The following is a 12,931-nucleotide window of genomic DNA, read 5'->3' as shown; positions in this document are numbered from 1 at the left end:
CTTTTCACACAGGAAGGAGTGAACGATGGTAACCTACTGAACAACTTGGACTTCCAGGAAGAGGTTCGAGCACGAGCTCAGGTGAAGGAGGAAGCTTGTAAGAGAAGAGCGGCACGGAGGTATGACTCAAAGGTGAGAAGGAGAAGTCTCAAACAAGGGGACTTAGTACTGAGGAAAAAACCAGGAGGAGAGCAACCAGGAAAATTGCACGCACACTGGGAAGGACCTTTTAGAGTGAAGGACGAGGTGGGAAAAGGAGCTTACCGTTTGGAGCGCCTGGATGGCAAGAAGGTGCCACGCACCTGGAACGCAGCAAACCTTCGTTACTACTTTAGCTAAGGGGAGCAAATCGAGAGAAATGGCCAAGTCTTGTGTTTATTTTGTTATGAATAGTCTAGTATGTTAAAGAGCAGAGCTCTAATGAAGGCATTATGCCAATAGCCGTCTAGTATGTTAGAAGTAGAGCTTTAATGTTATTGGATGTTTGTATTGTACTCCTATCTATTTCTTATAATATTGAATCAAGGTCATTTTCCTGCAGGATACACTGAATCTACGTTATAGGGAGAGATCCGTTAGAGACTCTCCTTGACGTCTCAATAAGGGTGGTCGAGTAGAGCCACGCCTTCAAGACCTAAGCGAGTATCGGTATAGACCCGACCCTTAGGCAAATCTACGTTATAGGGAGAGATCCGTTAGAGACTCTCCTTGACGTCTCAATAAGGGTGGTCGAGTAGAGCCACGCCTTCAAGACCTAAGCGAGTATCGGTATGGACCCGACCCTTAGGCAAATCTACGTTATAGGGAGAGATCCGTTAGAGACTCTCCTTGACGTCTCAATAAGGGTGGTCGAGTAGAGCCACGCCTTCAAGACCTAAGCGAGTATCGGTATGGACCCGACCCTTAGGCAAATCTACGTTATAGGGAGAGATCCGTTAGAGACTCTCCTTGACGTCTCAATAAGGGTGGTCGAGTAGAGCCACGCCTTCAAGACCTAAGCGAGTATCGGTATGGACCCGACCCTTAGGCAAATCTACGTTATAGGGAGAGATCCGTTAGAGACTCTCCTTGACGTCTCAATAAGGGTGGTCTCCTTGACGTCTCAATAAGGGTGGTCGAGTAGAGCCACGCCTTCAAGACCTAAGCGAGTATCGGTATAGACCCGACCCTTAGGCAAATCTACGTTATAGGGAGAGATCCGTTAGAGACTCTCCTTGACGTCTCAATAAGGGTGGTCGAGCGGAGTCATGTCTTCAAGACCTAAGCGAGTATCGGTCGGGTAGACTTGGACAAATTTACGCGATAAGAGCAATGCATAGTAAAAGAGAGCATGTTGAAGTACACAACAATAACAAGAGATACCATAGCAATCCGAAGGTTAAAAAATACAACATAGTTTGGCCCAAAAGTGACCTAATGCGAATGGCCGAAATGGCCTTACAGGAAAATAAAATAACATAAGTCCGAATACAACACAATAAATATCAGTTATCCACCGACTCCACGACGTCCCCACTAGTCTGGACGGATCTCACCAAGATCAAGGTGGGGAAACCTAGCATGGACCTGGCCAAGAGCCTCACGGAAGCCATTATCATACTCAGTTACTCCCTGGCTTGCAAGTTCGGTGATCCTCATCTGCAGCGTGTCTCGCGCTTCCTGGGCGGCGACCAAAAGAGTTTGAATTTCAGATTTCTCCTTCCTTAAAGTTTGAAACTTCCTATCAGAAGTTCTCAAGTCCGTCTCAGCCTTCTCCAACTCCTTAGTGGCATGATTATACTGACCTTCCAACTCTGCGCACCGTCTCTCAAGTGTATTGACCTTATCTTTCAATGGTTGTACATTCTTGAGCAAATAATCAAACTGGCGACGACAAAGATCCTCGGTGGAGTTAGCTAGAGCACTCGTCCAGAAAGAGTAAGCTCTCATGGCTTGCAGGGACTTAGAGATTCCAAGATGATTCATCCTCGCTGTGTCTGTTGAGGTAGTGGCTTGATTCAAAATCTGGTTAAAAGGAAAATCAACATCCCATAGTGAGGGGTCCGCGGCTCCGGATTTGCCAATCGCTAGCTCGGCATGCCAAGTTCCCAATGGAGGCATGTAAGGAGCGGGCTCCGAAATCTCAGGCTCGGAACGTTCCTCGACGACTTCGGGGGCCACTACCATAGAAGTATCAGGATGATTTCTTTTGGAGCTCGTCTTGGGTTGAGCGGTGGAACATCCAATGTGCTCGTTTTGTCCAGGGTTGGAATAGGCAACCCCCTGCACCACAGCTTGTTGAGCCCTAGCAGCACGACGCTCTTCCTTAGTGAGTGGTGCCATCCCGGCTGATCCTGCAAAAAAAAAAAAAAATGTGTGTTAGCATAATCACGATAATTGATGTGGAGATGCAAACAAGTCTTGTACATATTTTAAAAGCGAAAAAGAGGAGTTAGAGGGGTAGGGGAAGAATAATAATTACTCAATAACGAGATTAGGTTCTCGCGGTGGTTCTCATTTCCAAGCACTTTCGATGCCGGGACAGGCGTAGCCTGACTCAATAGCGAGATCAACTGGTCGTCTACATCCGATTTTGGTAGAGTGCTAAGTCTAATTTTAGAACGAGGATTTCCCGTCCAATATAAAGGAAATAGAGGATTTCCAGACTCGTCGTGAAACAATTGGGGATAGTTAGGCCCAGGACGGACGCGGAAGAAGTTCTTTTTAAAAGTGTGTATTCCCTTCCAAGAAGTGTGATAGGGTATGACAAGGCGGCGACCAGAGAAGTTACTCAGGCTCATCCATGAGTTGTTGGTACTTTTTTTTGCTAGGAAAAAGCTAAAGAATACGTAGGCGGACGGAGAAAAACCAACTCCATGGCAAATGACTTCAAAGGAGCGAAGGAAGGACCACACCCCGGGATGAAGTTGGGTAGGCGCTACATTAAGGATTCGAAGGATCTCACATTGAAAATCAGTAAAGGGCAGACGAACTCCCAATTTTTCAAAGAAGCAATCATATACATAGGTATAGTATTCTGACTTTCGGTTAGACGGAGAATGATAGACAAACTCTCCTTCCACACAAGGGAAGATGTCAAAGAAGCCTTTCCGGGAGGGCTTCGTTAGACGTTCATAAAGTTTAAAGATGCTGTTGTGGTCATCATAGATGGAGGATTGACGGATTTCCTCGGCCGCCGAATCATGCTCACTTTCTTCCGACATGGCTACGGAGGAAGGAGGGTCAGAAGAGCTAGACATGGATTGATCACTCATGAAGGATTGAATGCACTAGTTCCTGACACAGACAAACACATAGTTATTATTGTGTGTACAGGGCATATTGCTAGATAGATATATTTGCACCATTAAATAAAAAACTAATGGAAAAGGGGTGGGTAGGGCGAACGAGGCATACTGAGAAAGTTTACAAGTACACAAAGAAAGAAGATGCCGCCGTAAGCTACCTTTCCTTTCCTACCCGTCTTTTTCCCTCCACCCGTCCCCACTCCCTCTTCCTACCCGTCTTAATGAAAAAATTAAAAACCATTTGAATATGACAAGGTACAAGCATGTTTTATTTATCAAATGAAGCTATCAATTAAATTAGTAGGAAAATAACATACGTTATATGTTAAAGACACGAGAGGGTACAAAGCATTCACCTACCCTACCCGCCCCCTTTTCTCTCTATTCCATCCCGTCCATTTGATTTCTACACTCAAGAGACAAAAACTTATTACCAAAGATGGCAGTTGAAAAAGCATAGGGCCACGTGAAAAAACTATGTCTAAATGAACTTCATAATGCACAATTCCCTCTACCCCTCCTCTCCTACCCGTCTCACTCTCTCTCTTCTCCTACCCGTCCCCACACCCCATTCACTCTACCCGTCCCCCCACTCCCTTGACCCAACCCTACCCTCCCTTTTTGACTTTTCTAAATACATGAGTTAAAACTCACTCCAAAACAAAGAGATAGCATGTTTCACAACAAGCATGAAATGACAGGTTGATTTCTCTAGCCTTCGTAAACACATGCTTCTACCTCCCACTTGTCTTTATACCCACATGGCTTCACTATTACTATCATTATTATTACACTATTATTATGAAATCAATAATATTACAGTCAAATTTTCCATATTATTAGCAACATTAATACTATCACATTATAGTAAGACATCACACAAATTTCTAGCTTATGTAGCATGAATAAATTTTCTAGAAACAATTCTCTACAAGTACACATTCGATGGCGTAGATATCAGCTACAACGATGAGTTACACAATTAGCATCACATGTTCATTTATGGACATACCAGCACAAAGAAAGTCACACCAGTCCCTTCTCTCTTGCTGGCGTGGTCTGTGGGGACAAGTCTTGTAAAACAATAATAGGATGGTATGATATGTTCCACCTACTTGTTATTGGGAAATGCATCTTCCTTATTGCTATAGTTGTTGCACTACTGGTAGAGCTCATAACAATGTGAATTAAGAATACATGTGACAGGAGTTCAGTGTTACTAGCTACACGTAAATGTAAAGGGGAAGTGCAACTAGCTAGTAGCTACACACATTGCTATATGGTTATATTTAAGATACTTTAACACTAAAGCTAGTACTCCTGTGTCCTTTCACTCCACCCGCCTCCATCCCTCTTCACTCTACCCGTCCATTCCCTTTCACTCCACCCGTCCCACTCTCTATCTTCCCTATCTCACCAACCCATCCTTCAGTATTAAAGCATAAAAATAAAGAGATGGCTGGTCTGAACGTGATTGAGGGAAAGAAAGGGTATTTCAAAGACAAAGCTAAGACGCATAGAAGATTTACTACCATGTGAGGATGAGAAAAATATGGCAAGTTTCTACAAGTTTATCTAAACATTCTAACCCTTATCATGTCATGAGAAATACACAATCAAATATGCAACCAAAGGAAAAATAATGGGATTTAAAGTTGGAATGGGCGAGTTAACTCAGTGAGTTGGGCGGAGTCGAGTTGACTCGCTGAGTTGGATGGGTTTGAGTTCGGTTTGCTGTGGTGCTGTTGGTTTTAAATTTTGTCTCTTTAATCACATCAACATGAGTACAACCACGTTATCATACATACCATATTACAACATCTAGCCATAGAATACATGGTAAACTAGTAACAAGACAAGAATGCAAAGAAGATAAGTTAATACCTCTGAAGGATTGAAGAAGGAGTGGGATTGTGTGAAGCAAGAAAAGAATGAAGTTCCACAACAAAGAGCCAACACTGTAAAAAGGAAAGAGTGAAATGTAGTAGTGTGAAAAAGGAGGTAAAAGCTAGTATATATGGGGAAGAAAATAACAAAGGGTGTGGTGGGGCTGCTGAACAATTATGATGGAAAAGAAGCATTAATGAGACAAGTACAATGATGTGACAATACATACTAAATGATATAAGTTGGAATCTAACTAGTGTTTATAACTCGGTCACTAATTAGTTACTTGGTGGACGACAGATTGGTATGAGTCGATTGAGAAAAGTGGATCGATCGGGTTAAAGAACAAACGTCTACGCCTTAACAGGTTTGACGCTTGGTGGACTGTGGACTGGGATGGATCGATCAAACAGAGAACAAACGTCTACGCCTTAACATGCTTGACGCTTGGTGGACTGTGGACTGGTATGGATCGATCAAACAGAGAACAAACGTCTACGCCTTAACAGGCTTGACGCTTGGTGGACTGTGGACTGGCATGGATAGACCATTCCCTTTCATGGTTCAAGTCAAGACGGCCAGCTCAGCACGACTTCAGTCAACGACGGATTGATTGTTCAAGTCAAGACGGCCAGCTCAGCACGACTCCAGCCGGATTGATTGTTCAAGTCAAGATGGCCAGCTCAGCACGGATGATCGACGCATCTCGATTCCACGCGCCTGGTACGGATGAGTTGCACTATAGTCCACGCGCGGCCGTACAGAAAACAGGCAACCAATAGAAGGCTCTGGATCACAACTTAATGGGCCTTGAATGATCAGAGAAAGGCCCATTAGGCCAGCACTATAAAAGGGGAACATTTGGATGTTTGATGGGACAGATTTTTCAGATAGTGAAAACAGTGTATCATTCATTTACTTCTTAAAAGTGCTCTTGAGACTCCACCTAGGACGTCTCACTGAGCAGCTTACCTACTGTAATTAATTTGTTTACATACGTGAACAATAGGTGACCACAACAATGGAATAAATTCGTTCACTGTAGTCGATACATGTGTTGCATAAATAAGTTTAATTTGTTGCAACTTTTCTCGATAAAATAGAGGGCTAAGCAAAAAATAATAATATAAAATTACGAAATTAAGTGAACATGTTGTGAATTTGGAATTACATCACAAATAAACTAGGATGTATGGAGTAAGTATCAAAGACAATCAATAACAAAAATTGTGTCAAGCAACGTAAATCGATTTAGATTTAATCTAACAACTAATTGTAGAGCAAAATCACATTCATAGCAAGAACAATATGATGAAGAGAGCAAAGGAACAACACACTAAAAATTTGTTTATTTATAATTATGTTCAACAATGACCTACGTCTGAGAAAGATATCATCTTTTCAATCCACTATTAAAGAGTCGTTACAAATAAATACAAAGAGCTACAAGAAATTAGCTTCAACAAACTCTCCAAGAGTAAGCCTAATATCTATCATTTTTCCACTCTTTTCCGTTGATCAATAGAGTTACAAAAATGACCAAAATATTTAGCTTTCAATGTTCTCCAATAGAGAAATGATATTTGTACAACCACTTTTTGACAACCTTTAGACAACTTTCTCTCTCATACTCACATTATATTCTTACTCTCCCTCTCTTCCTTTTTCTCTCTCCATTATTTTTGACCAATGAAAAGAGAGAAAAATGAGGTTGTCATAGAAGTTGTTGGCAAATGGTTGTTCAAATATCATTGCTCTCTCGAATAACATCCCCTAACTCATTGACTTTCTTACAATCAAGCAATGATTTTCACTTTCTTACCCAAGTTGCACACAAAATTCTCACACTCTTAGGCGTTTCCCAAGCCTTGAATTCTTCTCAAAATGCACCAACCTTTAACTTATACATTTTTCAAGAGTCTCCTCCTTTGATTCATAAGATTACTCAAATAACAAGTCTTGGCTTTTTAGAGCATCAATATGCCTTGCAAATATCGTGGTAACACACAAACCAACAACTTTATGTTAGAGGATCCTGCTTGGATAACTGGCATGAAATAAGAGTGGCCAAACTCCCAATTGTTCTGCACCACAACGAGTCTTTGCCCGCCATTTTTTTCTTCTTCTTTTGAAGTACTTTTTTTTTTAAAATTAGTAGTTACATAATTGGATATATTGTGGGTAGAGCTGTCAAAACGGGCTACCCGGCCCGCGTCGGGCCGGCCCATTACGGGCTCGGGCTTTGGCGGGCCGGGATAAAAAGGTCTGGATGGTAAACGGGCTCAAAAATATTTGTCCAAGTCCGGCCCTTTGCGGGCTACGGGCTTTCGGGCCAGCCCGGTTACTTGAAACTTTTAATCAAAAAATTACAATAAAAAATACCAATCAATGCTAAACTTTTCAAACAATACCATCTTATATCAAATAAATTTTTTTGACACAATGTTCTTTGAAACCTGTTTGAGTTATCAACGCATTTAATATAATAATTCTCTAAATGGATGTGTTGTTATGTGTGGTTCTCCCCATCAATTGCCTTATGAGGGAATAAAAGTATTTCTGTAATATTTTCGGAACTCAATCGCCTAGATTTAAAATGACCCAGGACCTATAACTTATATAAGAGAATATTAACACCCGAGTTTGTTAATCTGATAAAAATAAAATGAAAAGGCTTATTAGAAGTTAAATGATTTGGTTTTATACTTTTAGATTGGTTAATAGCTTCTGGTGTAGTTAGTAGTTAATTACCTGCGTTGTGAATTTACTGATTTTTCTGGGACTTCTATACATTCAAAGAAAATGACATATAGTTCATTTAAAATTTACAAAGAAAAGCACAAAATTAATATGAAGAAAAAATTTACATGATACAGGTGGGCTGGGCTGTAGAAAATTATAATGTTAAAAAATAATTATAAAATAATCGGGTTACCCTCGGCCCGGTCGGGCTAGCCCGCAACGTGCTCGGGCTAAAAAGGCCCGGTTTTAAACTGGCCCAAATTTTGATGTCCAAGCCCTACATTTTTTTCGGACTTTTGCGGGCAGGCCCGGCCCGTTTTGACAGCTCTAATTGTGGGTTTAGTGGGACCCGATTTAGAGTTTTTGGTGGATGATATTTAGAAAAAGCAGTGAGTTGTTGAGAGAGTTGGGAAACGTGAAATGATAAAAATTGGGTGAGCTCTAGCACTTGGGTGACATTGTGGTTGGTGACATTGACCAATTACAATGTCACAAATGTCTTTCTTCTTTCTCTTTCATAATATTTTTTGTTTCTTTGTACACGTGTGACATTGTGGTTGGCCAATGTCATCAATGTCACCGACCACAATGTCACCCAAGTATTATCCCTCCTTAAGCAACTAAATTGTAAATGATATTTAGAGCATCAACAATGAAGGTATCCATTTTTTTGGATATTTAAATTAATCACACGTGTACACATTAATCGTTTATAATTTTTTAATAATAGTAATTCTTTCGTCTCAAATTAAATGTCTCATTTGAGTTTTACACGATTATTAAAAAAATAATTAACAATGATGGTTTTAATGATTGAATGTGTTGTAATTACTAAAATAAGGGTTTGTTAGTGGAAAAAAATATTCCAACTTACTCCCTCCGGTCACTATTATAAGCAAATTTTGACTTTTTAGGTTCATTCAATGAATGATGTATGTGGTCTATATTGTAGAACACATACATCATTTATTGAATGAATCTAAAAAGTAAAAATTTGCTTATAATAGTGACCGGAGGGAGTAAGAAATTAATGATGATCATTCCGCTATTAGGCCACCCCTCCCTCCGTGTACATGCATGTTAGGAAGAACTTGTTGGAAAAGAAGAATGTTACGGTGAGTTTTGAGCGAAAATTAGGAAGAGAGAATTAAGACTTTTGATCCTTGTTTACTTGCTTCATTTGTAAATGACAACATCTTCTCTCAACTCAAATCAATAGTAAATCTTACAACACTTATCTCAACTACTTGAATTTAATGTTATATCTCTATACTACTCATCTAGCTACTCCTTTTTAGAATTTTCTTTTAATTAACTACCTATCTTTAATAATTTGGTGTGTGTTTGGTTCAGCTTTGAATATAATTGATTCTGACAGAATTGATTCTGATAGAATTGATTCTGACAGAATTGATTCTGAGAGAATTGATTTATGTTTGGATACAATTATGTAGAATTGATTAAACAAACTGATTTATGTTTGGATACAATTATGTAGAATTGCTTTTGAATGTATAATTACTAAAATAGATATAGTTAAAGGAGAATTGATAAAGAAGGAGAATTGATAAAGGGCAATAAAGGAAAATAATAGGTTGTAATAATAAAATATAAAATTTACTGTTTATAATTGATTCTAGAAAAGCTAGAAGCTAGGATTTGTAGCTTCATGGAGAATTGTTTTTGGAGGATAAAAGCAATTCTAAAAAGCCAAACCAAACATGTTGTTTTTGGCTAGAATTGCTTTTGGCACTGTTTGTAATTGCTTTTGGCCTGAACCAGACAAGCTCTTGGTCTAACACTTTATTAGTCCTGCAGACTGAATCAAGTTTATAAGGAAAATACTTGTGTGGACCAGGGACCAAACCCCATTGTGTGGTCACAACCAAAGAAATGGGAGAGAAGAGAGAAAAGAGAGAAAATGGAAAAAGTAAAGAAAGAAAGAAAAAAACTATGTGTGTGACCAAACCCAATTGTGTGGTCCTGGTCCACACAAGTCTTTCTCGGTTTATAATTAACAAAATTGGCCCCTTGTTCCCCATACCCATCTATCATTGGTGCTTCTGAATAATGTTACTCCATCTGTCCCTTAATGTAACCACCTATTTGATTTTATTTTTGTCCCTAAGGGTCTGTTTGTTTTGAGTGATTGTGTAAGGAAAGATTGATGAAAGAACAGAAAGTGGATGGATTAGTAATCTTTCTTTGGTTTGGTTGCTTTGTTACTGTAGACAGAAAGTATCAATTTGGTGGTGGCCCACGTTCTAAAACTTTCCACTCAATGCAGTGAAGAAAGTTGGGGAATGGTTTTCAGAATTGTAAAATTACAATATTGCCAATATTGAATAAAAAATTCCAATGACATGTGCTTGTTTTCTCACGTGACTTTGGTTTGGTTTCAGGCATTCAATTTTTATTACTTTATGCAATATAATACCTTTAATTTATTATTTGTTTGTTAGGGGTTATTATTTGTTTTTTTATTAATATATGTTACGTTATTAATTAATTTTATATATATATATATATAATATTCAATTTTTAATGTAAGGATATTTATGTCATTTTAATAAACATAGATCTATCTTTCCTTTACTTTTCTTTCCACTTTCTTTGATACCAAACGGCTAAACAATCATCTCACTTTCCATTCACTTTCTACTCTCTTTCATTCCTTCAACAATCTTTCCTCATACTATCTTTCCTTTCACTTTCTCTTGTCTTCCAAACACACCCTAAATGTAACCCCCTTTTCAAATTACTAGATTCATTTATTACTTTTTTCCTAAACATACCCCTAATTAATATTACTAATTTGTCTTGAAATATGAATAGTCAAATTTAATACACATACAAACAAAGGACAATTTGGTAATATTAATACACAAAACAGACACATTAATTACACTGACAATTTTTCTTAAGAAATGTGAAAAATGCAAAGGGGGTTACATTAAGGGACGGAGGGAGTATTTATGTATGTCAAGATCATCATATGAATGTCAAAGATTATTAGTATCTCAAAATCGAGTTAAGGAAGAATATATCAAACTCATCTACAATTGAAAACATTCAACAAGGCATCTTCTACTGTTCCAATAATTAATTTGTTCATTCAACCAATAATTAATTTCACAAGTAACTCGTTGACTCATTGTTGTAACTTTTAACTAATTGACTCATTGTTTTGACCGATTACATGACCGATAATTCCAAATTGATAATCTTTAACAATATACACTCCCAAACGATTTAAAAAAAAAAAAGAGAAATGATATTTTAACAACCACTTTTTGACAACTTTTGGACAACTTTTTCTCTCATACTCACATGATGTTGTTATCATCTCTCTTCCTTTTTCTCTCTCCATTGTTTTTGACCAATAAGAAGTGAGAAAAACAAGGTTGTCAACAAAGTTGTCATCAAATAGATGTCAAAATATCATTACTCAAAAAAAAAAATATACACCCAAACAAACATACAACTAGAATTGACAAATTAATCAAACACAACCAATACAACAAAAAGAAAACTTTGAACGAAATTGTAGAGAAATAGCTTGTAGGATATCCAAACATGCACAAGGGAAGCTATGTAGACTTTTCTGAGGTATCATTAGTATCAGAACTAGTAGGATATCCAATTCCATGGCGATAACTTGGAAAAATCATGAACACCGCACCAGAAACCACCCCAATAACCGGTGGCAACACCTGCATGAGAATCTTCTCAGAAGACTCAAATTTCGGGTAGAAGCAATGCACAATATTAGTGTCAAGCAGTCCCAGCACCGCAAACACAATCAACGACAAGAAAGCATGGACAAAATCTCCAAATCTAAGCTTATACACCGACAAATCAACCGAATCTGATGCCGGAGATGGCCAAAGACCCTTTGTGGTAACAATACCGTAGTGTCTCTGGCCATCGCTTCCAGTGTAACTATCAGTGAAGGAAGTAAAAGCACAGTTGAAACCACAAATGACAAGGAGAATACCACTTAGGTATTTGTTGATGGTGTTGCAGTGTCCATTGTTGGTTACAACTGGACTGAGATACTGAAACAAGAAGACTGTGCCGGTTGGAAGAAGCTTAACGAGGTTTCCTACTCCGGAGAATGTCTTCCCTGTCATGGTACTAGCACCTTTGTTGGTGCTTGTTTTGGAGGTTGAAGTTCTTTCACTCATTTTCTCTCTGTTTTTAGCTTGTCTAACACACTATGTGGTTGTTTGATTTTGTGAATTTTTGTGTGTGATGTTTGTGTGATTTTATAGAAGATGATGATGGAATGAGAGTTAGTTGCTTCTACGCAAAATGGAAAATGGGTGTAGAGTGATTGTGTGTGATGTTGTTTTACTTATGCTTTTGGAAAAAGCCACTACTCAGCTTCAATTCTAATTCAAGCTATAGCTTCATATCCAGGGCATTTTTCTTGTTTTATCATGATTAGCAACAACGAAATATAGGGAGGGACGTTATGATTTATTTCCTTAGGTTGATTGTATTTTAAAACTTAAACAAAACGCAATTCAGATCCTTAAAATAATCATCATTTAGGTAAATAAAGTGTTCTAGTATGATCGATTTTGATTATTACTATACTTAAAGACGTATGAGTTATCTTGTACTAAAAAAATGACGTACGAGTTATCTCCATTTTGTTAGTAGGAGTGTACGTAAGATATATAACTGATTTTGGTGATGCTAAAGCCTAAGTTCCCGTGCATGCAGACAATGTAGTACATATGTTTCATGCAACTCAAGAGTTGTGGAAGTTAAAGTTAGAGGAATTTGGATTTACTTCAGTTTTGGGGCAAGAGTTGTGAACTTCACGAATTGCAAGTAAAATGCCTCGATGCCTATAAACTTCTTTCTCAGAGGAATTGAGAATATATTAAATATGATTTTTTATGCTTCAAAAACTGAAGAATTCATAATAATAAAAATGTTGAACTTTAAATTGAATTTTGAGATCATATTTTACAAAGAGAAATGCTAGGGACACACTCTCTAAC

General features: G+C 38.3%; 2 protein-coding genes across 2 annotated transcripts; both read right to left on the bottom strand.

Moving 5' to 3' along the window:
• Positions 1–1,339: 1,339 nt before the first annotated feature.
• LOC146944410 (uncharacterized) lies at positions 1,340–5,278 on the bottom strand. The gene is made up of 3 exons (XM_085742788.1): positions 5,172–5,278; positions 2,462–3,276; positions 1,340–2,333 (listed from the first exon to the last, which is right to left on the bottom strand). Exons 2-3 carry the CDS (start codon positions 3,252–3,254, stop codon positions 1,516–1,518), a joined length of 1,611 nt encoding a protein of 536 aa, XP_085598914.1. The 5' UTR covers positions 3,255–3,276; positions 5,172–5,278; the 3' UTR covers positions 1,340–1,515.
• Positions 5,279–11,001: 5,723 nt separating this feature from the next.
• On the bottom strand, positions 11,002–12,393 carry DMP2 (transmembrane protein, putative (DUF679 domain membrane protein 2)). The gene has a single exon (XM_085742787.1). It carries the CDS (start codon positions 12,101–12,103, stop codon positions 11,507–11,509), a length of 597 nt encoding a protein of 198 aa, XP_085598913.1. The 5' UTR covers positions 12,104–12,393; the 3' UTR covers positions 11,002–11,506.
• Positions 12,394–12,931: the final 538 nt, after the last annotated feature.

Source organism: Medicago sativa, chromosome 2 (assembly GCF_051527215.1).
Source record: "Medicago sativa cultivar Bolivia chromosome 2, Bolivia_mono, whole genome shotgun sequence".
NCBI lineage: Eukaryota > Viridiplantae > Streptophyta > Magnoliopsida > Fabales > Fabaceae > Medicago > Medicago sativa.
Note: the sequence above shows the minus strand (reverse complement) of the source record. Positions and strands in the feature narration are given on the sequence as shown.

Coding starts and splice junctions, on each gene's coding strand:
- LOC146944410 (XM_085742788.1), bottom strand. CDS start 3,254: ATGAGTGATCAATCCATGTCTAGCTCTTCTGACCCTCCTTCCTCCGTA. Junction 2,334..2,461: donor GAACCTAATCTCGTTATTGA/GTAATTATTATT, acceptor TTTTTTTTGCAG/GATCAGCCGGGATGGCACCA.
- DMP2 (XM_085742787.1), bottom strand. CDS start 12,103: ATGAGTGAAAGAACTTCAACCTCCAAAACAAGCACCAACAAAGGTGCT.